The 24,844-nt window shown below is 38.3% G+C and overlaps 1 protein-coding gene across 3 annotated transcripts in view; it reads left to right on the top strand.

The window, feature by feature from the left end:
• Nucleotides 1-24,844, top strand: part of UBE3A (ubiquitin protein ligase E3A) — a 56,507-nt gene that overhangs the window by 7,032 nt on the left and 24,631 nt on the right. For 2 of the 3 annotated variants that reach the window (XM_027718137.2, XM_027718139.2), the window contains 5 exons: nucleotides 2,410-2,477; nucleotides 10,102-10,248; nucleotides 10,859-10,977; nucleotides 14,369-14,413; nucleotides 24,267-24,577. In XM_027718137.2, the coding sequence (XP_027573938.1) occupies nucleotides 10,958-10,977; nucleotides 14,369-14,413; nucleotides 24,267-24,577 (376 nt within the window). In that variant the 5' untranslated portion in view covers nucleotides 2,410-2,477; nucleotides 10,102-10,248; nucleotides 10,859-10,957. The remainder of the gene's footprint in view (nucleotides 1-2,409; nucleotides 2,478-10,101; nucleotides 10,249-10,858; nucleotides 10,978-14,368; nucleotides 14,414-24,266; nucleotides 24,578-24,844) is intronic. The other variant, XM_027718138.2, reaches the window with a different exon arrangement.

The raw sequence follows: 24,844 nt of genomic DNA, 5'->3' as shown, positions 1-24,844 counted from the left end.
TTCCGGGACAAGGGAATTCCTGAGAGAGTGTACCACTTCTGTGAAACACTGGTATTTTTTGGTTGTGAAGGTTGAGCCCTTTACATAGTAAGGTTGTGATAAATACTCCATTTGCAGGATTTCTATAACCTGAATATCTTATTGAAAGAAAGATGTTTGTGAATACTTGTTTTTTATTTGGCTAACGTGATTTTGGTTAAATTTTATTTTGATTAACGTTAAAATGTCACTTGTGGAAGAAAATTATTATTAATTGAATTTAAATATTTGAAATTGTATTAGAAAATCTATAATACTGGGTAACATACCTACCATTTTCTTTAGAGTAATGCTCTCAGAATTTTTTCTTCTATTCTTGTTGTATGACAGTTATTGAAAAAAAAAAAAACAACTAGGCAAACAACCCAAATACGCAAGTGGAAAGTATCATTTAAGGACTAATAGAGGTGATTTTATGATATCTTTTATCAAACCAGATATGAGAGTTGCAAAGCATTTTTTGTAATTTATAATTAATTTCTTAAATATTTTGCAATTCTGTTTAGTACCGTGTGGTTAATTCAGTAGTTTAGAAGTCTGTGTTATTATAATCCAGTGTGCCTTGAAGTTTCTTTTTCTTATTCTAAAGGTGAATGTGAAAGCATGTCTGACTTCATGAAATCATTTTCATTCCTTTTGGACAAGCATTACAGATCCTCATTTCATTTTGTTGTTGGCCATGTAATCTTTGAGCAAACGTTTTTAGTAGACTGCTGAACTCTCTGTTCTGCCTTAGTGGTGGCTGGTGGGTTGAGACTGAAGAAGGAGAAGTGGAAGTCCAGGAATTTCAGTTTTGTGTTGCTGGAATTATTTGCTCTTCTGCTAACTGCGTGTTATCATGCAAATCCCCTGTCTACATCTCCTCCTTTGTGGTCTTGTTTGCTCTATCAATGGTACTGTCCTACACTACTCCCTAGCTTCAGTTATCTTGGGAAACATTGTTTCCTCCTATTGCTGAGCAATATTCATAAGATCCCTGGTAGATGTATTTGTGATACTTCTTCATGCTGTACTTGGTGCTCTCCTCCTTCTCTGTGCACGCTGAAAATTGGTGCTTTTGTACCTTAGAAGAGAATGAGAGAATTTTATACAGATGACATTGCTCTGTGTATGTACAGGAACAAATATATACATTGAAGTTTAAGATGGAAGTCCTGCTATGCAAGGTGTGAAAATATTGGTCGCATTTCTTAGAATACTTTTAACTGAATGTTAATGGAGTTACCGTAAGTGAAGAATTATTCTTCAGTAGAATATAAGGGGTTGTGGATTTCTGTTGTTGATATGGAGTGGAAGTGCTACCTCCAAACAGGAAAATCATCAGTTACTCTTTCATATTGTTCAAATAAATTTTTCTTTTTTTCTTCTGACTGGCAGTAAAGTTTTCTTGATACAGTTGTGTATCATTAATCCTAACTCTACAGAAAGCTCCCGTAATTATTAGAATTTTTTATCAAAATAGCAGCCTTGTTTCATGAAACAGGTAGGGTGCCCTATATAACTTTTTTTTATTACAAAAAATTGTGTATAAACTGTTAGTGCTTAGAGCTTTACTGGCAAGACTCTGTTGGTCCAGGATCACCCCATTTCACTTTTCTGATAAAGGAATGGGCCCTTGGCACTAAATGAGGTTTGACGTATTTAAAGATAAACCTGAATCTACGCTTAAAGTAACCAGATCGGGATTTCCTTCATGAGAACTCTGATCTGTGTTGGAGATCAGCCTAAAATAAGCTCTGTTGGATTTTTTTGTTCTTAATAGAGTTTTTAAACCAAGAAATTATGTATCAAATCTTCATGGTACTGAAAATGTATTACTCTGTGCCAAATGACTAACTTTTTGGAAAGTAATTGCTAGATTTCATAGAATCAGGGAGTGATTAGGGTTGGAAGGGACCTTAAAGATCACCTAGTTCCAACCCCCCTGCCATGGGCAGGGGCACCTTCCACTAGACCAGGTTACTGAGAGCCCCATTCAGCCTGGTCTTGAAGATCTCCAGGGATGGGAAGTCCTGTAGTATCACTACAGGGGAAAGAATAGGGAACACTGTTTGTATGAACTTTCTGCTTTTGTAGCTTCCTTAACTCAGTAAGTATTTTCTGTTGTGTTTTTTTATAGGAAGTATGATTTAGTTTGGTAAGTTATATGGTTTAGTTTTAGGTATCCTGTGAGGAGCAAGGAGTTGGGTGCAATGATCCTTGTTAGGTTCCTTCCAAGTTGACATACTGTACAATTCTGTGTTTCCTTTCTTTACAGACTTGTGACTAATTGAATAGCCATTCTTGAATGGATTGTCTTAAAGTCGTATTGAGCTTCAGATCAATATGGAGCATGGTGCAAAAACTGAACTGTAATGTTTTGCATTATAGGTACAAGAACTGTAGAAGTCCATTTTGGAATTTGAAAGAGCAAGATTGTTCAGCTCTTGAAAGATATGGTATGTTTATGTTTTCACTTATATTATTTGTATTCTAGTAATTATAAAAGCAAATAGTTACACTTTTGTTTCTTGATTTTAAAAAGAAAAACAAAGTTGAAAATAAATTCAGGAAGAAACACACATTCATTTGCCCCTTATTTTTTGATGATGTTAACTATTACTTAATCGTAATTCTCTAGAAAACTGAATTATTTGATTTTTCTTGGAGAAAATAAATACTCGTGATATAACATTGATGAATTCCCTTTTGATTTAACAAACTCAGCATCATGCTGCTACCATTCATTTATTTCTCCATGGATTAGATAAGAATTGGTGTTTTTCTGAAAGCTGTGTGGGTTGATTTTATTTGCTGCTGTACACCCTTTAGATATGACTCGAAAAGTAAGTTCAGAACTACTAAAAACTTATGCAATCATCAGTGTAAGTCAAATTTACAGATAGGAATGCTGTGAATTACAGAAATATAATCTTTTCTAGCAGTGTTAACATAAACCCATGGTACATGTATCTCTTTTTGTCTAGGCTCCTAAGTGTCCAACCAGTTTAAAAATATGTACGTGTATTGCAGCAGGGTTGTAACTTGAACTTGTAGTTATTTTGATTTCCATTTCCTGACTTTATTCTGGTGTAGTTCTGTGGAGATACCTGGTATTCCTGTGTACCTGGAGATGCACCACTTTGCAGTGTCTTTTAAGTCCTATAGTTCTGCAACTTGGTATATATAAAGAATTTTTTAAACTGTTTGCATCACTGCATTCAAAAAACCAATTATTGTTTAAGTTAATTTTTCTACCATATTAAATAGGTCTGTTAATGCATATGTAAGATTGTATGTAGTTACTTCAACAACAGCTTCTAAGCTATGCGTGTACTTCCTCTTTTAACCTCTTAAAATATGGGGAAGAGCTCAGTAACTGCTGACAGAAGTTTTCTGTGCCATGGGTTTATGTCTGGATTTTTCTTTTGAAGGTAATTTACATAGGAATGTACTTAAAGTTTTGAAGTCTCAAGTTTGCAGAAAAGTTGTTGGATGTTTTTAAGTTGTTTTGTAGGAAGCTATAGATAGGTGATAATAATATGATTAATTCTAAGCTGGAACTTTAGCTGTAGTGTATACTAATTAAAAATTGTAAATCTGTCAAAAAGCTACAATGTTACATTATCACAATCCAGATGTTCCTGAGAGAATTGTGTAGATTGGTCCTTTACTCTAGCAGGCATCTGGCAGGTAGTGTATATTCATTTTTGCACCCACAGCACCACTGGGACCACCCACCTGCTTCTTGCTCTCCAGTTCAATATCAGTTGTGTGTGTGATGGCTCTTCAAACCTAAGCCATTGTTTATTTATTGCCATTATTCCTGCTGGCTGCTTTTTTTCTGGATGTTTAACTGCTTGCCACTGTATGTACGTGTAGAGTCTTTGTAATGATATGTGCTTCATAAAGTGATGAAGAATTCCCCTCTAGTCCCCCACAAATGGTGAGTAGTGAATACTACTGGAACATCAGAAAAGCTGAATGTCATGCTATAAAATTGCATGGTTGCTTGGTCTTAATATAAACTGTATTTAAACAAACATGCTGGTGACACTGAAGACTTGGTGAACAGAAAGGTGCTTTACATGGAAGGCAACATGAAAACTGGGTGGCAAAAGAAATCAAAATAACAGACCATAAGCAAAAGGACAGACAGAATGAAAGTTTAAATATTAAAGTTGAAGCAAAGCTGTAAAACTTACCTGAAAGTAACTGAACTTGATAATCAACCAGTAAAAGAAGAGGTACTAAAAGAAATTTAAATAGATGATTGGATTTCACCTACTGATGTAGGAGGGGCTTTCTATTCATAACTGTATATCATTTTGGAGGGAGCCTGGAGTAACAGGTATAACTGAAATAGAAACAAATGGTTCTGCTGCAAAAAAATTAGGAGTGTGTGTAGTGGAAGAAAAATCAGCTGTAGTCTAAGTGAAAAATGCAGAAGCTAAAGATAATTTTGAGTCTCTCCTTCTTTTACAAAGGTGAATAAAATACATCTATGATCTTACTGAAATAGCAAGCCAAAACTAAATGTTGAAGGCAAAATCTAGGGTCCAGAGTTGCAGGGGCAGTTGTAGAAAATGGAAATAACACACAGACCTTTAACTTTGACTTGAGGGGAGGGAATGAGGGCAAACATTAGATATTTTTCTGTTATTCTGTGCTTTGTGGATATCATGGTTTAACCCCAGCTGGCAACTGAACACCACACAGCCACTCTCTTACTCCCCCAGCAGTGGGGAATGGGAAGAGTAAAAGTGAGAAAACTCATGGGTTGAGATAAAGACAGTCTATTAGATAAAACAAAAGCTACACACACAAGCAAAGCAAAACAGAGAGATTGTTCACCACTTCCCATGGTCAGGCAGGTGTTCTGCCATCTCCAAGAAAGCAGGGAACATGTGACAGTTTCATGCGTTCTGTCACATGAAACAATGACTTGGGAAGGCAAATGCCATGACTCCGAACATTATCCGTGTTCCTCCTTCTTCCCTCAACTTTATATGCTGAACATGACACCATATGATAGGGAAATGTCTCTTTGGTCAGCTGGGGTCAGCTGTCCTGGCTGTGTCCCCTTCCAACTCCTTGTGCCTGCTCGTGGGTGGGGTGAAGAGCAGGAAAGGCCTTGACTCTGTGCAAGCACTGCTCAACAGTAACAAAAACGTCCCTGTGTTACCTATGCTGTTCCCTGCACAAATCCAAAACACAGCTCCACACTAGCTACTGTGAAGAAAATGGACTCTGTCCCAGCCAAAACCAGCACAGTAGAGTATTGACATAAAAGCAAAGTAAGTATACAGATATTATAGGATGGAGATTTATATAAATCGATGCTCGATCTCTTTGTATTGAGATGCACAAAATTCTACCTTTATTAAACTCATAACTTGTATATTTACTGAAGTGTAAATTCCAAAATGGCACCAACTTTAATTTGAAGACAGTAGCAAATTCAGATCCCCACCCCAAATAATTTCTTCAAGTATTACTTGTCCTCATTATCCTGCATTCTTCAGTTTCTAGTCATGGGGTGTTTGTGTGCTTTCTTTTAGTTGGAAGATATTTTTGTTCTTTCTGTGCTATGAGAAGACTTTAGTTTCTTCCAGTGTCCATAATTATTAGCTTGATTAACTTTGAATTCTTTTCATTGTCTAATCACAACGCATTTTCCTCTATCTTCATGTTGTCTTTGTAGCTCTTTTCTACTACACTTCTGAAGAATATTGAATAATTGGAGAACTGAGTTTAAGTTTTGAAGGTGTCTGAAATACTTTGTACAGATGAATAGACACTTTTCCATGAATCCTTCATGAGTCATATCTGTCATTCTTGTGATACTCGGAGCGTGTGTACGTTTTGCTCATTGGTTGTGACTGCCTTAGTCACTTCAGGTTGGCATTTTCTAGGATAGAACCCAATTCTTTTGGTCTTCTAACGAATGTGATTTTGCATTTGTTGTTATTAGTTGAATTGTTTCGTTTACTGGGCAGTGGAAAAAAAACCAACATATAGATGCCTTATTACTGTTTGGTTGGGTTTTTTTGTGGCTCCATTAGGATTTATATGATCAGATTGTATTAGTGCTGGTTTATTTTACCGTAGGATCATTAATAATTTGACCTTCTAATTAGATGCATGAAGACAACTTCTGGAATCTTATGACTTTTTATGTTTTGTGTGTTGGAAGCAGCATGCAGGCAGCCAAAGTAAATGATATTTCCAACCTTATCAAGAAATTAAGGCTTAAATGTGCCTATTACATTATTTATTTGGTTTTTCTCTGCAGATGACAATTAAGATTGAACGTAGGGATTTGGTAAATATTCTTCAAGACACTTGAATCAATCTCAAATTATAAAAGGCCAACTTTCCTATCAGTTGTCAGTTCCTTACTGTACAGAGATGACTGTTTCGTTGTGGTGTTCAAAGTCATTCTGGGAACATATAAAATTCATTCTCAGAGGATTCAGAGGGATTCTTCAGAAAACATACAAAAGCTATCTTTAGTGGTATCTTCTTGAGATGATTAATTAAGCAACTCAGATTCTGATGCTGGATGGTAAGGTAGATCATGGCACTTCTTTGTACAGATGTGAATCACCCCCATATTCAACATAGATCAAAAAGAGAATAATAAAAAATAATTGGATCAAAGATTACTTGGATAGCTACTTCTGTAAAGGAAACCTAAATTCTTACATGTGCTACCTCCCAAGGCACCCATCTTTTAATAAGGTCAGTAAGAAGTTATAGTATACAAAAGTGTTCCTTCTCTAAGGGATCTTCGTAGACATCAGATACTGTGTGTCAGCTGCCAGATTGCTGTGCTCTCACAGAAAATAAACATCAAATAACCCAGGGAAAGTAGTAGGTTTAGGAAATCCATATAAGTAACAACTTTTAATTTAGTGATTTGTACCTGGAAGTTATTTGTCTTTATTTTTCATTGCTGACAAATAAGTACTTAAACTCTTCATGGTGTGGCTTTAGGTTCTGTATGTTGCAGCTGGGGACCTCTTCTTGGCTCATATTTGTGATGGCAGACTTTTCAACAGTAAATGAAATGTGCAAAGAGAAGATCTCATCTAGCTATGCAACTAAGTTGCTTTTAGCCCCTTCTGATGCATCTTAACTTGCTTTCTGACATCTTGTTCTTTCACTCATTTATTATTTATTTCCTCCCTCTTCTTGAGCTGACAGGAACATTCTTTTCAGAAAATATTCACCTATGCTACCTTGGAGAAATAGGTGGTGTTCCAAATCACTGTATAAACATTATTTATCCTGTTCCCTCTTGATGAGGGCTAGCCCAAAACACACAAGGTTCTTCAGACATGTAGTTTGAAGACGTGGAACTTGTGTATTGTCTTCCTAATTGCAGTAGGGGTTGTTGTAGTCCTAGTTGATTCTACCCCTCATAACTATTCACTAGGCAGATATGGCCTGCCCAGTCCCAAAGAGCCTAGCGGCCGTCTTGGGTTTCTTGGACATACTCCACAGGCACAGACTTCGTTTCATACCTTCAGCTGCTCTGTGTGTCTGTGAAAGCTTAAACCGTAAGCCATGATGATCAGAACAGCAAAGACCAGTGAAATTCATTTGAGTACAAAGAATAAATATCTGCTCTGGGGCTGCCGTTCCTACCTTCTAAAAGTTAAGTTAGAAACAGGGTTTTTTTGTAAGGGAATTCCTGTGACAAAAAAAGCAGTTGGTTTAGGTCAGTTTTCTATTCTTCATAATACCCTTATCCAAGATGTTAGTGTATTCCTCAGTGTGGTTTCCCTTTCCTGATCAAGTAGTGTCCTTTTACTCTCTTACCAGTTGATTTTTTTCTGCCTTGTTTGTGTCAGGTAGTCAAAATGTCCTTTGTTCAAACTAGATTCAAAATAAGTGATCTTTGATGGTAAGACTCCTTCACCACCCACCCCATGTTTCAACATGCTGGTTTCTTTGCCAGCAGACACTACTCTCCTGATGCATGAATGAAGAAGGTTTAGAAAAATTAGTTCTTTCATCTGTTCTAGGGAATCCTTGCCAATCGTGTTCTGTCCCACAGGAATGACAGCAAGAATAGGTGGGGAAGGTAGGATGAGCAGGAGATAGATGGGAAAAATTATTAATTTAGATTTTTTGCATCTAGATTGTTGAAAAGTAAGTAGCTTGAGATTTTTAGATCCCAGTACAGTAAGTCTAGTTTTAAGATATCATGCAACAAATCAGAAATGCTGAAACTACCGTATTCAAAGCTCTGACCCATGATAAATTCAGTTTGTAGATACAAATTTCACAACAAAACTTAGATGAGTTAACTTCGGCTCAGTGAGATTTGTGACAGTTCAGATACTGCCTCTCTTCATGGAACTGCTGTAGATCCTATGTTCGGTGGTGTGGTAAATCTGACGAACAGAGTTGGATCTGTGTCAGGCCTTGGCACAAACTTTTCTTGGCTATGCTTGTAGAGCTGCCACCTTAATGTATGTTTTTAACGTTCCAAAATCCGGTGGTGTTTGAATCCAGCACTTTATTTGCTCCTTCACTGTTGTCAGTCATGTTCATGACTTCTCCCATATGAAACAGTCTCAGGAAGACCTTGTTTTACTAAGGTTGCTGTCAGCCTGCTGTTCTAACAGGCTTCCATTTGAGTGGATGACTGCTGTAAGGAACCTTTGCGCGTAGTCTGGGTGATACAGGACCAAGTCTAGGTAGGGAGCAATTGATCACACCCTCTCCAGAAAGGAGCTGATACTTCCAGCAGTCAGACAGAATGCAGGTTTTCCAACCAACAAGGCTTTAGAGATTATACGTCTGTCCTCTGACCAGCACACTGAAAGTTACTTGGGCAAAGTGCTAGAATCAGTGTTAGAATAGGCATCTGTTTCTTTAGGGCTAAGACTTGCCTGAAAGTGGACATTTTCAGGTCTTAAACAATCAGAATGCCTAAGCAGTGTTTTACACCTTATTAGTTTTGCATCACCATCTTAATTTTTGCTTTTCTGTTCAGCAAACATTAATTTGAAAAGTTGTCCTTTAATGTTGACAAATGAGGAACCTTTTCAACTGACTTTTAATCATTGTACTGCATTCCTGGCATTGAACCAGTTAAACTTTGACAATTTACACCTGTAAAACATAGGTACTAAAGAACCTCTGTTTTGTTTTGGAGATTTTTGCTAGCCAGCTTGGTTTTCACTTTCCTTATGTCAACTGCACTTGTGTTAAGGTGACAACACTCAAATATTACTGATGTTAAAATCATTAACTGGTACTTTTTCTATCTCAAGGAGTGTTCATGGTAAAACCAATAAGCATCATTCTGAAACCAACACAAATTTCATTGTGTTTGGAGTTTGTATCAGAATAGCAAACTGTAGAATGACAAAACTTGGCAGCTTTCCTGACAAACTTTAGAAAATCATAACCCTTGCTTACTGGTCGGTGATTTCATATCTCTGACAAGTTGACAGATACAAAGTAACATTGAGAATCAAATCTAAGATCTCGCTGAAAGACTTGTAATAGGTTGGACTGAAGCACAAAAGAAGGTGCAGTAAAGAAACAAATGTTTTTTACTGAGACATTTAAAGCTGCCTGATGTGCTCTCTTAGTATTTGCACCAGATTGCTTTGACTGCGGGTGTTGCAAAAAGCTGCTGGTGTGCCCTCAATAGCTTTGTGCACCTTGGTGTTCTGTATGAGGCGCTTGCTGCATGGCAACTGGCAAATGTGGGGCTTCATCTGGGTTACCACAGGAATGAACTTCTCAGGGTGCAGAGGTCTGTCTTCATAGCTACTGCTGTTTAGAGGAAGTAAGATAACTTTTTATTTACTAAATACACTAATAACTCCAATTTTTATCAAAACTTTATATTAGCAGAAAGTGAATAATGCTGTTTGTCATCTGACTCTCCATCAAAGGCCTTTTTGCTTTACAGGCTTTGTCCAGTGCACTTAGGAGCTTGGGTGGGAGAGAGAATGGGATGAATTGAGTGTTGAGTATTGTGTTTGGAAATATTTTATCAGTTAACTTTAGAGTAGATAATAGCAGTAGGTAAGAGACTAACTGGTTCCTTTTCAGCCATGGAAGTAATCAGCTGGGGTGGTCCCAGGGCGCTCTGGGCACGAGTATTGCTGAGTGATCATTGGCTGCCACCTGCGTGACAAAGTAAAGGACCAACCCTTCAATTTATACCAGTGGAGCCAGATCACGGGAAACAATTGACAGGTAAAATACATTTTTGAAAATTTAAGGGAGAGGAGAGAGGACACATGATATAAATGGACCAAAGAAACTAAAGATTTGTCACAGATAGCAAAGGTTGCTCTTCTGAAAGTTTTACGTAGCTGTAGCTTACTTCGTTTTTGGGGAGAGGCACACAACAAAGTGCAGGTTACTTTTTGCTCCCCTGGGAACAAAGCCTTGCTAAGAAACAATGTTAATTGAGTTGTATCAGGGAAACACATAATGAAATTTTATTCTAGTTAGAAATTATAGTTCATATTTACACACATGCTTCCAGATCTTTGAACGCTTGTTGTATTAATGTTGGGTACTTTCCACTGGTCCCAAAGATGGGTTTGGATTTTGGTTTTTTAGAAAGACTAAAAGTAAGTTACTGAATTTTCAAGTCACTAGTTGATAGCACTGTACTAAGTTACTCTAGAAGTCATAGAATGCCTTGCAAAAAATGATTGTAAGTTGGTCTTAATCTTGGTGATAAAACAATGCTTAGTATCAATATTTTTCTTCTGTTCTATGTTGGTTTTTTTATTTAGAGGACTGGCTGAAAATAATTTTTAAGGGCTTTTTAACTACATTATTTTTACTTATTTAGAGTTGTTAAGCTTATGCTTAGCCCAGCGTGATACAGGACTGGTGTGACAACTCGGTTTTGATCAGTGACTCAAAATTGTGATCACCCTGATGTCACCGAATGGCCACAGCTTGTAAAAGGTAAGTATAAAGCATAGCAGGTTGTTTCTCAGGACTTTCTTACTTATCATGTTTATTTTAAAGTATTTAATTTGTATGACTTAAAGTTAATTTTATAAATAGTAGTAAGTTACATTGTTTGTTTAAGATAAGTCGGCTGGCAAAGTTGACTTACACTCTTGCTAACAGTGATTTCAAAGCTCACATCGTTTGCCTTTGGAGCTGTAGTGCTCCACGAAAACCTTCTTAGGAACAATACTATCACTTAAAACTCTCTGGTAGTTTTTACTGTCATACTGAATTTCTGTATAAATTGTTTAGCATACTTATCTAAGCAGTTTGTTCATTTTTCTTTTTTTAAAGTATTTGTCCAGGAGGCTTGATGATGTTAAAAATGCGTAAGCATGCATACCATTACTTTCCTCTCCTGAAGTGGTACACTGAAGGTAAAAGGATTGGCTTGCAGAATGGGGAAGTTGCTCCCTATGTTGTTGGAAATGAGCCACCATTTTAATTTGCTAGCTCATACTGCAGTATTCAGATTAGTCAATGTCTTGTGATCAGTATCTACAATCTAATTCAAAGCTGAAATTTTTAAGAGCATTTGCTCTGAGATTTTCTCTGAACAGAACTCTTGTTTCAGATTTTAAATATAATGAAAGGACATCTTGCTGTACTATATAGTTGTTTTTCAGTACTATTGCCTGCTCAGAGAAAATAACAAGGTATCTTGTTTGTAAACAATTGGGTATTGCAGAATAAATAGCTTCTTAGCAAACAGGTACAACTTTTGTAATTAGATTGATCTTCCATTTCATTTAATGAGTACTGAAAGCTCATTTTATTTGGTGCTTACATTGCCATTTGAAACCTTTTAAAATCGAGATAATATTTGCATTAATAGTTCTGCAAATCATAATTATGGTAGGTCTGCTCATGTTTTAGAAAACAATAAGCTGAAGGAATTTGATCCCTGTTTTCTGTAGAACCACTTATCTTAGAGGACCAAACCTTTTTCGACTCAGCTACATTGAAGTTTTTCTGAACTTTGCTGAAATGTTTTCATGTTTTTTGTTTTGGGGGTTTTGTTGGGTTTTTAATTGTTTCTCTTATAGAATAAACTTTTTTTTTTCACAGTAACATGTACTGAACAGTACTGTCTCTTTACAGCCCAGATAAAATACTCACAAATTATGAGGATAGGAAAGGATTTTGGATATACTCATAGCTGTTTTTACATATCTGTACTGCAAATCACCAGGCTACCTTTTTTACTTGCAAAGTTTGGATACCAAACTGCTCTTTTTCTCTAATTCTTCATGCTGCTGTTTATTTTAAAGGCTCAAAGTGATTAGTACTCTTGATGTTTTTCTTTTAATGCCACTACTTCACTCATATTTTCGTAGCAACTGGAAACACTACTCTTTCCCAAAGCTTCAATGTGTTGTGTTTCCCAATACTGAAGTAAAGATAGCAACACCTCAAACGTCCAGACTTTTTGCTATCATTTTCTGAAGTCGTGGAAGTAAATAGGAGCTAGCCAGTATGGATATAAACGTGCTTCTCAGATTGTATGGCTTAAATGCTTTGGTGAATAATTGGAAAAGAAAAATTGAGATTGTTTTTGTTAAGTATTGAGTGGCTTGTTTTGGTCACTGGAGTTGAAGGGAAATTAATTTTTTATTTGTTTTGCTGCTGAGCATTATTTTTGTCAGCAACTATCTTGTCCTGAACTTAAGGAGTAAGGGAAACATAATTGGAGGGAATAAATAGAGGCCAAATTTTGAGATTGGGTGGTTTTTATGTTATTTTCCAGTTAGAGAACATTTATATTTTAAGCATGAGTATAAAGGTAGCTGAATAGGAAGTTCAGAATTTTGTCCTTATGTCAGGTAAATTTTAAAAGTTAATGAAATAGAAACAAATAATGTACTGTGTTCTGCATCATCTGTCACTGCATAGTATCCAGCTAGCCTAGGAATTATAAGTTGTCTGCCAGAAATGCTTTCTAGGCACTGGGTCTGTTTGGTAAAACGCAGAAAGTTGTTAAGGTACAGAATTTTAATAAAGGAACTAAAATTTTAGTAGAGAATTCGGAGAACAATCCAAGCTTTAGAGACCATCCAGTAATATAGCACAGTTAAACATGGGAAAAAAAGAATGTATCAGGCTACAGATGGAGATTTCCAATAGCATTTAGAATATTATAGATAGTCATGTAGTAAATATTAGAAATTCCATTTCTATAAACAAGGGGTTTTTTTCCTGAAAAAGCTATGGGAAAGCCTGCTTGGCTGTCCTAACTGAAGTCCTGCAGCAGACTCTGGTGAAACCTACAAAGTGAGTTCTATTTTAACTCACTTCTGTTTTGAGAGCTGTCATGAAAGGGACTTTTGTTCATGTAAGCTGCAGAGTTTTCCTGTAGTGGCTGTGCTCTGTTTCCACTCCTCAGAATATTTCCAGGGTGGCAGTTCTGGTCAAGTGTACCAAAATCCATATCCAAGTAAAGATTTGATAAGGTCCTTTAGGGTGTGATTTCAAGGCATTGTAAGGCAATGAAAATCAAAACTGCTGCATTTATACTGCCTTGTCTTCTGGCTTGTCTAGTTACAAACTCACTGACTAAGGGGAAGTCCCAAAGGGAAGAAAAAAATATTGCCTAAAAAAGTTAACTTTTTAAATCAGTGCTTCCTTAAGGAAGAAGGTGGGAGTAAGGAGGAGCTAAATAGATATAATGTAGCCTACTTAAGTTAGTATGAAGCTATACCCCTTAAATTATTCCGTAAATTAAGTCAAAGGGGTTGCCAAGCTAAACACAGGTACTGCTTGTGTATTCAAAAATGCCAGACAATAACACCTAATTCTGAATATTACTGTCTGATCTCTTGGCTGGAATGAAGAAACAAAAAACTATCTGAGATTACGTCTACAAATTCAGGTGGAGAGAGATATGAAATTTGTTATGAGATTCTGTTGGAACCTGCTTCTGAGCTGCTACTTTTTAGAGTCCAACTGTGTAGAGAATCTGTTTGTTGCAGTTGATCACTGATAAACTTTGAGTATACATTTTGGTTACAGAAGTGATTATGAAGAACTAGCCCAGAACTGGTGCCCTATGCAGCCTGAATACAGAAGTACTGCCAGCAGATCTCTGCTCTAATGGCTGCTGTTGCATAAGCAGTGGGGGAAAAGCGCTGTCCTCCTTAAAGAAATCTGGCTTAATTATACTGTCAGGTTTTATGTTACAAGCTGTATTCTAGAGTTTGGAAGAATAAATTAAATCTGTAAGTGTCAAAAAGTAGATGCTGTTAGTGGCAATAGTACACTACCATTACTTTCCACCTTTCATAACTTTTCATATTGTAATGACTTAAAAGAACAAAAGGTTAAGGTTTTCTATCTGGTTTTGCAGATCACCAGGAGAACCTCACTCTGAGAACATTGAAACTAGCCGAATGTAAGTAAATGAGTGGATGAGTTTGGTGTATCTTGTTTAAAAATCTTTTGAACTTATGTAACAGCTACTCTTGCATCTGCTTCATAAAAAGAAGACAAAAGCTGAGTAGAACTGTAGAATTACCTTAGAAAGTTTCAAGTTAATATTTTGCTATGGAAAAATAATTTCAAGCCTCTGTATAAACTGATGATTTTTTTTGGAGGGTGAATGAGTTGAAGGGAAAGTTTAGAGGTTTAACTTAACGTGAACCAGTAGATGGTAGCATAATACAGTGTCAGAAATCTGAGGGCCTGCATTCAGACTTGACAGTAAGGGTGTAATTTCTACCTGCTGTTCACTAACATCTTGCATGGGTTTGAAGACACTTCAGTACTAAGGCACAACACCTGCTGATATCTGTTGTGGCATGAATTGTTGAACTAAGAAAAAAAAAAGTCTGACTTAATTTGGTGAATTCATATACTAGTTAATTCCAGAAACAACAAATTGGCTCTCTTTCACTAAACAGTGAATCTTGCATAGCATCTTGCTGACAGTTCTGAGTCTTGTTTTTCTCTGCCTTTAGCATAGAAGCCAAGATCAACTAGAAGCAGATTGTGATGGGCTGAAATGTTCATTTGTATTTAAAATTCAAAAGGGTTGCAGGAATGAGGGGACCATTTTTTTTAAAAAAAAAGGTTATTTGACACTTTATTCTTCTGTGAGTTAGCGAACAAAGATTCTTTCCTAGCTATTCAAACAGTCCTGTCATAGAACTCAAATAGGGAAACCACAAACTCTGCTTTTCTGGCTTACAGCAAAGTTCCAAAATAATAGAGGGAGTGTAAGCGCAATGGTTAGTGTACTGTCTAAAGCTTCAAAGGATCTGGGTTCATTTTTCTTCTGCCACAAACTTCCTCTCTGACCTTAAATTGTCTCCTCCACGCCTGCCCCCCAAGTGGTCTAGTATTTTACGCACCGTGGGCTGGATGCCAGTTTCTGGATGTTTTGTAGGCTAGGGACATAGTGTGAATGGCTCAAGGACTTCTCTACTGTAGCTGCCCAACTTGGGGAGGAGCAAAACTGAGGTTGAGCCCACACACACATTGGACTGCATACCTAATTTTAAAAGTGATGAGAAGGAAGCAAGAACGCTTTTCTGATGTGTGTTTAGCAATTCACTGCAGTGATGCCTTTTCTTGCACTAGGAGTAGCATTTCTCCTGGGATGACAAATTTCTTTTCCCTCTCTCATGCCATCTGTTGCAAAAGTGCTGTCTGGCTGCTTCCTTAGGAGTACAGGTTAATAGGGATCCAGACCTGAGAGATGACTGGCTGTCACTACGTGGACACGTGTTAGAGGTTGCAGGGCTAAAGCCCTGCCGTAGTCTCTTATTTCTGCTCCAGTAGTGGCCTGTGCTGCATTGTCTTTTATTGTTCCTGCAGCAAGTTGAGTTGTGTTCTTTTGTTTCCCTGGCCTAGCCAAACGGGGGAAATCAGGCTGCAGACTGGCTGTAGTCCACTCTGGATATTGTCAGTTGGACTACTGTTTTTTACACATTGGAAGGAAAGATGTATCAGGAGCAGTCATCTGGAGTGGTGTGAAACAAAGACTCTGTAAGGACTTATGATAAATCAGAAGGAAAAGGCAGTAAAAGTCTTTTTTTCCTTCTAGAATTTTGACAATTCTTTTGTGTATGTTGTTTATCCTCCTTAAAACTGAACCTGAAAAAATAATCTACAGTAGTAAGCTTTTCTACGTGATAGCTGAGTACTTTATTTTGTGCAGAACAATAATCAGAGTTGTCCTGACTTTATAGATTTCAGGTATTTGTCTGTAATGGATGTAAGCCAGTGAAGCCGCAGGAATTCACATATTTGAGTAGTACCTATACAGTATACTTGTGAAACTAAATCGTTTAAAAGTGTATCACAATTTGATGTGTACAGCACCTATTACTGAGAATTTTTGCAATCCTGCTGCATAGTTGTTCTTGCTACATAAGGTGGAATGGCAGGCTGAATGTGTAGCTAAAATATGTTATTTACATGCCTGTAAGTCATTAGTAAATGCAGGGACTTAGGCAAGTGTTTTGTTATTTCCACAATGAATGGTTAAGTTGTTTTTGCTCTGGTTGGCTGATATAATTGCTTTATTTATTTCTGTGGTTTGCATTGCAAAGCTTTATACCAAGAGCATAATCACATATGTTTCACATGTGTGAATGAATATTAATTGAAAAAGAAATACTCTTGGATTCTTACGCAGCAAAATCTTCCATGGGTAAGTCTTGCTTATCCCAAGCTTTTCAAATTCTGGCTCTACATGTGGTGAACATTGTGGTGCTAGCTCAGAGTTAGGAGTCTTTTTACCTTAACATTCATTCAAGTCTTTGAATTTTTAAGGTCAGTATCTTCTATCTGCTTCTGTCACACTTCTCCATTGATTTTCAGCTTTGATTAGTATAATTTTCTTAAAACCTCTTTAGCACTAAATTACATAATTTAATTGTTTACCAGTAACTTCTTGTTCATGTGTTTTCACTCTCCATTGTATGTAGTCACATATCAAGACAAAGTTTTGGGTGTGTTGATATGGCTTTTTGTGCATTCATCTCTCCTCTCTCTGCTTTTGAGGATGGGATGCCTTGCAATTTTGAAACTCCTCTCTGCTTTTCTAATAGGGCTGTAGCAAGGTAATTTTTCTGAGAGACAAGTTTGCGAGATAGATGCTGACTGTTTTCTTCATTCCCTCTCTCTGTCAGTCTTCCTGCATTACTCCATATAGCCAGGAGAGATCTGTTCTCAGGTTCACCCTTCCTGAGGAAGTGCCATGCCTGACTTTGTCAGCACATAATGTGTTCCTGGAGGCACAGTGGATCTAGAATATATGGTGGGGAGGGAGGTCCCTTGGGTGAAGCCAGTATGGTCCAAGGGGGTTCACGGTCTGCACCCCAGCTATTGGGGTCCACTACACTGGAAAGAACGAGGTTTGGCAAATGTGAGTTCCACGCGCGTGCACATTTGCTGTGGTGTCAGTGGCTGAGGTGGGGAAAAGGTGTTACAAAACTGCTGGAACAGCAGGCTTGGTTCCAACTCTGGGTGCAGTGTTTGGCAGTTTGGTGTGCAGGGCACTTCAAAAGGGTCTCTTTGGGCAGTGCTATTACTGGAAGCTTGTCTTCTCTAGCACTGCTGCTCTTACTCTAACTAAACAGAAGCAGGAAACCAACATGCAAGGTTTGAAACTGAAATTCTCAGAAAGCAGTATTTAACTTCACAGATATCCATCCACAATCCACACTTTTTTTAACAGTTTTTGATCCACTGGTCATCTAGTTTCCAAAGGGTAGTAGAACTGTTGCAGATGCATGTCTCTTTCTGCCTCTGTCTGTTAATGCATATACTGAAAGTTATTTTGCTATAAGTACTAAAAAAAGCGTTCCCTGTTTTATTTTTCCTATCCAAATGGCAAACATAGATTTTCTTCTAGTTTTCATGGATATTAATAGTTTTGTCGTTTGTTGTGGTTTTTTTTCCTGTTAAGAAATAGCTTATGAACATTTTGACACTTCCAAATTCCTAATTGCCATTGTAAAACAGGCTGTTGTAAATTTCCACTTACTAAAATCAGCTGTTTTGGAGCAATTATAGAATCATCAAGGCTGGAAAAGAACTTCAAGATCATCAAATCCAACCCTTGACAAATCACTGCCTTATCAACTAGACCATAGCACCAAGTGCCATGTCCAGTTGTTTCTTGAACACTTCCAGGGATGGTGACTCCACCACCTCTGTGAGCAGCCTGTTCCAAAGCTTGACAACTCTTTCAGCAAAGAAATTTTTCCTGATATCCAACCTGAACCTCCCCTAGTGCAGCTTGTCCTCTTGTCCTGGGAGAAGAGGCCAACCCCCACCTGGCTACAGCCTGCTTTCAGGTGGTCGTAGAGAGTGATAAGGTCACGCCTGAGCCTCCTTTTCAGAGCTCCTCTGGGCTAAACAACCCCAGATCTCTCAGCCACTCCTTGCATGACTTACTCTCTAGACCGTTTACCAGTTCTGTTACCCTTCTCTGGACATTCTCCAGCACCTCAATGTCTTTCTTGTAGTGAGGGGCCCAGAACTGGACAGAGCGCTTGAGGTGCAGCCTCGCTAGTGCAGAGTACAGGGGGGTGATCACTGCCTGGTCCTGCTGGCCACACTATTGATACATACTGTGGTACAGGCCAGGATGCCATTGGCCTTCTTGGCCACCTAGGCACACTGCTGTTTCATGTTCAGCTGCCGTTGACCAGCACCCCCAGGTTCCTTTTCCACTGGGCCACTTTCCAGCCACCCTGCCCACAGCCTGAAGCACTGCGTGAGGTCATTGTGACTGAAGTGCAGGACCTGACACTTCACCTTATTGAACCTCATACCATAGGCCTTGGCCTAGGCCTAGTTGATCCAGCCTGTCCAGATCTCTCCACAGAGCCTTCCTGCCCTCCAGTAGATCAACACTCCCACCCAGTGTGAGACTTCTGTGTAAAACTAATATAAAAGTTGTTGTGTCCCAAGCAGAAACCATTCAGAAGTATGTAATTTCGTGCTGGTATTTCCAGACAAGTATGAAACATTCATGCGTATTTCTGAAATTTAGGTAAACTTGAAAGCAAAATGTGATGCAATTATGCAGATATTTTAAACTTCCTTTACATAGTATTGCTCTGTATTTAGTTTAAAATATTTGAGAAATGCAAATTAGATTCTGTTTCATAGGAACTTTTGAGCAAGTACACTCAATATCTTATTTCCTATAGATTTTAGACATTCAAAAATTACTACCCAAATTCAGCCCAGTTCACCTTTGCCAAAGAATCTACAAACACAGAGGATCAGTGGTGTATGTTTCTAGTAATACTCCACAGTTTTGGCAGCATTTAAATTACAAATGTGAAGTACTTTTTATCTGGCTTTTTACTAGTTAAAAAAAAACAAATGAAAAGCCTAAAGGCATTCTTTTTTCTTTAAGTACTGCAAAAGTAAGTCAGTGAATACTAATTTCATGCTAAATGGAGTAATGTGCTTACAAAATTATTGGACATTGGGGAAGGAAGTTGATGTCTATTTTAGGTGCCTCTTCTCCTCACTGAAGCAGTGTGTATTGCTTGAAGAGGTTATACCAGGCCCACTGTGTGGGGAGTTACCCTTAAGGCATAAGGAGATGCCTGTGATATATCTGTGAAATGTTCACAACTGCATCTGCACCAGTGCAGTTTCATACTTGGATGTGCAAGAACAATATGAGTATTCCAAAACGTATATGCAGGTTAGTCACTGCAGCTTTAGCTACAGTAGTAACTGTGTGCTAATGTACAGTGAACTAGTCCTTGAGTTTATAAGGGAAGAGTTAGATCCCCTTATGGGAACTTAAAGGGAGCTGTGGTCTTCACGGGTGTAGCATGAGCTAAGAATAGAGAGTGGTTTTATGTTACCTCACTTGATCAACCAGTTTTAATCCCTCAGGTCAAGAATTTAAGTTTTCCGCATGCTAAATGAGCAAGGGAATATAGAAAGTGATCAGTTTTTCACTTCTGGAGAATACAGAAGGTATGATATGGGGGTTTTTGCTGAATAATGTGGGAATAGGAAATGTGGGCTGTTGTCAATGAGCAGCGATAATAATTCCTGAAGTACCCCAGTGGGAATGTGATGTGGAATATCTTACTGTTCTGTAAAATCACACATTGACTTATTGGAACTGCATTTTCTGTGTAAGTACTTCCAACAATGGACCTCAGTAAGGGTAGCTCTTATGGAAGGCTTGGTAAATTTATTCTACCTTCTTAGGTTTGTATCCTCCCTTTGTCTCCACCATTTTTTGTATTCTTAAATAATTTGTCTGAGCTCATGTCCAAAGTCTGTGCGATAGTTACCCAGGGAGAGGTGGGGGTGTCCAGCTGGATCGCTATAGGTTTATAGGGCTTATGGGATCTATCTGGGAACACTTGAAGAGGTGGCTGATGTGATCACAAGGCCTTTCTCAATGATTTTTGAGTGATCTTGGGAATCTGGAGAGGTCCCAGTAAATTTAAATTGGAAGCTGGCAAACTTCCAAATGCTGGCAAAATACTGGCCCAGTATTCAGGAAGGGTAGGAAGGATGACCCTGGAAACCACAGGCTTGTCAGTCTCACTTCTATGCCTCATAAAATTATTGAGAAGATGATTCAGGGAGTTACTGAAAACACCTGAAAGACAAAGCAGTCATCAGTCACAGCCAGCACAGCTTCATAAGGGGAAAGTCATGCTCGTCAGACTTAATTTTCTTTTTTGATGACAAGGCAACCCACCTAGCTGATCAAGGGAAGCCAACTGATGTAATCTTTTTGGATTTCAGTAAAGCTTTCGATACTGTCTCTCACAGGATCCTTCTGGACAAACTGTCCATCACACAACAGGATAAACACATCATGTGGTGGATGAGCAATTGGCTCACAGGTCAAGCACAGAGGGTAATAGTGAATGGGGTGACATCAGACTGGTGATCTGTCACTAGTGGGATTCCCCAGGGCTCCATCTTGGGCCCTCTGCTCTTCAACATCTTCATAAATGGCTCGGACACAGGACTCAAAGGGATACTAAGTTTACCAGTGATACTAAACTGGGAGGAGCTGTTGGCTCCCTCAGAGGCAGGGAGGCCCTGCAGAGAGACCTCAACAAGTTAGAGGGCTGGGCAATCACCAACCACATGAAGTTTAACAAGGGCAAGTGCCAGATTCTGCACCTGGGATGGGGCAACCCTGGATGTACCTACAGACTGGGCAATAAGATGCTGGAAAGCAGTGCCATGGAAAGGGACCTGGGGGTCCTGGTTGACGGCAAGTTGAATATGAGTCAGCAGTGCCCTGGCAGCGGGGAGGACCAACCGTGTCCTTGGGGGGGCATCAGGAAAAGCATCGACATCCGGTTGAGGGAGGGGATTGTCCTGCTTTGCTCCGCACTGGGGCGGTCTCACCTTGAATACTGAGTGCAGTTTGAGTGCAGTTTTGGGCACTGCAATATAAGAAAGGTACAAAGCTATTAGAGGGCATCCAAAGGAGGACTATGAAGATGGTGAAGGTCCTTGACGGGAAGCCGTATGAGGAGTGGCTGAGGTCACTTGGTCTGTTCAGCCTGGAGAAGAGGAGACTGAGGGGAGACCTCATTGCAGTCTACAGCTTCCTCGTGAGGGGAAGCAGAAAGGCAGACACTGATCTCTTCTCTGTGGGGGCCAGTGACAGAACTCAAGGGAACAAAATGAAGCCATGTCAGGGGATGTTTACCAAGACGATGGTTGGGCACTGGAAAAAGCTCCAGGGAAGTGGTCACACCACCAAGCCTGACAGAGTTCAAGAAGCATTTGGACAACACTCTCAGGCACATGATGTAATTCTTGGGGTTGTCCTGTGCAATGCTAGGAATTGGACTTTGATAATCCCTGTGGGTCCCTTCCAGTTTAGGACATTCTATGAAATTCTAATACTGCTGTATTCTGGTACTGTTGTACACCGTATTGTTTGCTTCCATATTTGATTTAAAAAATAAATAAATAAAAAATCTAACCTTCAGTCAGAGCTTCTGTCTCTAATGAAGTTTCACAGAACTTGAGCCAGTGAGTCTGCAACCATGAGTCAAAATGAAAGTGTTTGTACAAACAGCATTATTGTAGGCATGGCAAAGTTTGAAAAGTAATTGGTAGCTAAATGTTAGAAACGAAAACATATTGAGTCCCTCAGAAGTTGACTGTTAGAGCCAAATCTAAGCTTATCTTTATCTCCTGGCATCTCAGATATGACCTGATTAAAGGGAAGTGTTGTTTAATATGTTAAAATGTGGTGTTCATATACCAGTGTTTATACATTTAGATAACTTTATTCAAACTAGATATATGGGCTAAAAAGGTGTGCATATTGGTGAGATGTGGCCATAGCTCAGGTGTAAAAATTCAACTTTTTCATGTGATAGACTTACCTGCTAACAAACAACAATATTTCATACTCTAAATCTGAAGGTCTGGAATGATCAAAGGTCAGGAATGATCAAAGCATGAAATCTTGGTATTCACAAACAGATGTCTGTGAAATTATGTACTGGTCTAAGTTGTATTAAAGCACTGGTGTTTTTAAGCCTCTATGCTAATGGCTGAAGTACGAAAGACAAGATTAAAAACCACTTACTTTTAGAGGTACATGGAGAGAGGCAGATTTTCCTAAGTATACATATAAAAATTTGAGAGAATAGAACTCTTTCATTGGATTAGAATATAGCTATTCCCTGTTTATACAGTAGTGGCTTTGATGATATTGCTCATGCTGCCTAATTTTTTTTTATGGTCCTTTACCTCCATCTCGAGGTGGCAGGGAAACATTTCTCCTCAATTGTTTTTTTTGTCTTGTAGTGCACTGGAACATTTGGAAGGTCAGGTAGACATCGAGGTCATGGTTTTCTTTCTAAGACATATTTTCTTCTCTAGGATAATGAGATCTTGAAGAGTGAACAGAAAGGAGCAAAGGTGTTATTGCTGAGTAATACACACCTCAGTAGTCACAGTCAGAACATTTTCCTGTCTAAAGCAGCTGGATTGAAACTGATACTTAGCCAGCCAGTATTAACAGCTAGGTGCAGCAAGTGCTGAGTAGTACCAGTGGGTCTAGCACTTAAGTTCTGAAGTACTTGTTCTGTGCAGAATCTGTGCATGCATCAACATCAGGAAAGGCAACTTTAAGTTAATATCACAATTTCTGGTGAAAATCTTGCTTCCGATGTTCTAATCTTTATAGTACTGTATCACTAAAGTTACATAAAAGGCCTGCATGTTGCACCTATTCAAAATGTTTGAATTGTTTCCTGGTTGATAATTTTCATTAATAACTTGTTTTCATTAAATGAAGTCAAGGTTTGGGGATTTCTTTCCAAAATGCAGTCAATTATGGTGCTCTTAGTACTGCATGCAGCTGCTTCTGTCCTGATTACCTGCAGCTTTCCAGTAATTTCTTTACTATTTGCAAATTTCTGTAGAAGTCTGTGACCTTATTAATAAGGCAGTTAAATTTTCTTCTGTGTGTATATATAGTACTGAGCACATGGACTTGTATAGCAATACAGCTGTGATTTTTCAGATGTTTGCTTGCCACCTATAATGGCAGGAGAAAGGGAAGGATTTGGCAAATAGCTTTTTTTTTTAAAGAATTTATTTAAACTGAGGAGAAATATATTTAGCCTTTAGCTCATCTGTAATTGTGGTTTTGGCATCAGTGTAATTAATCAAGGAATATTTTTCATATGAATTTAAATAGACTAAATATATGATAATTTAGTCATCTAGAATCTTGCTAAAATGGCTTGGATTTTTAAAGGCTTTATATCTTATTAGTGTACTATTGATAGTATGCTAAATAAATGTCTGAATTGTTTGTATTTCATGCCTCTTCCCTCTGTCAGTGGCAACCGTACATCAGTACTATATATTAGATTCAAAAACTGTATGAGATCCAGTTCTGTTTCACTTGCAGCCTTGTTTTGCATCCAAATTGCTCTTTTTCAGTGACAGTTGAGATTGTTCAGAACTGTAGAAGATTGTCTCCACTATAGCACAACAATGTAAAGCTGAAAGCTGTGCATAAATAGGATTTATCTTGCTCTTACATAGAACCCATAAATTAAATTGTGTGTTAAATATATTTACATTTGTCAAAATGAGAATCCTGCATTTCAAAAAAATCTCCTGATGTGTCCTCTCTGACAGAAATCTTGTGTTTCAGTGCCTGACTAATCTCTGCCTTGCTGATGCTATTGAATGAGCTTTGTATGTGAAAGCTCTACTAATCCTTGTACTTGCTGTTTGAATGTTTGCTACAGGAAGCGAGCAGCTGCAAAGCATCTAATAGAGCGCTACTACCACCAGTTAACCGAGGGCTGTGGAAATGAAGCCTGCACGAATGAATTTTGTGCTTCCTGTCCAACTTTTCTCCGTATGGATAACAATGCAGCAGCCATTAAGGCCCTCGAGCTTTATAAGATTAATGCAAAACTCTGTGATCCTCATCCCTCCAAGAAAGGAACGAGCTCAGCTTACCTAGAAAACAATTCCAAAGGTGCCCATAACAATTCCTGCACTGACAGAAAAATGAACAAGAGGGAAATGCAAGGCCCAAGAGATGACTTTAAAGGTAAGATGTTTAGAATTTTCCTAAAATAAAACACATTTCATATGCAAGAGTACAAGCCAACAGAATTCACTGTGGTGGGGTTCTGCTGACTTCTTAAGTAAAATACAATGTTGGCCGATCAAGTATTTTACTATGGATTCTGAAAAATGGCTGGATTAATGCTGAATACTGATTCTGAATGTGGATCTTTACCACCTGTCTGTTAAAATCAAACATGCATTTGTTGTCTTGTGACAATAGTGATTTTGCAAGTATGGAAAGGCTTTT

Source organism: Pipra filicauda, unplaced genomic scaffold (genome assembly GCF_003945595.2).
Source record: "Pipra filicauda isolate LSUMZ 115617 unplaced genomic scaffold, ASM394559v2 scaffold83_size3615187_pilon, whole genome shotgun sequence".
NCBI classification, from domain to species: domain Eukaryota; kingdom Metazoa; phylum Chordata; class Aves; order Passeriformes; family Pipridae; genus Pipra; species Pipra filicauda.
Note: the sequence above shows the minus strand (reverse complement) of the source record. Positions and strands in the feature narration are given on the sequence as shown.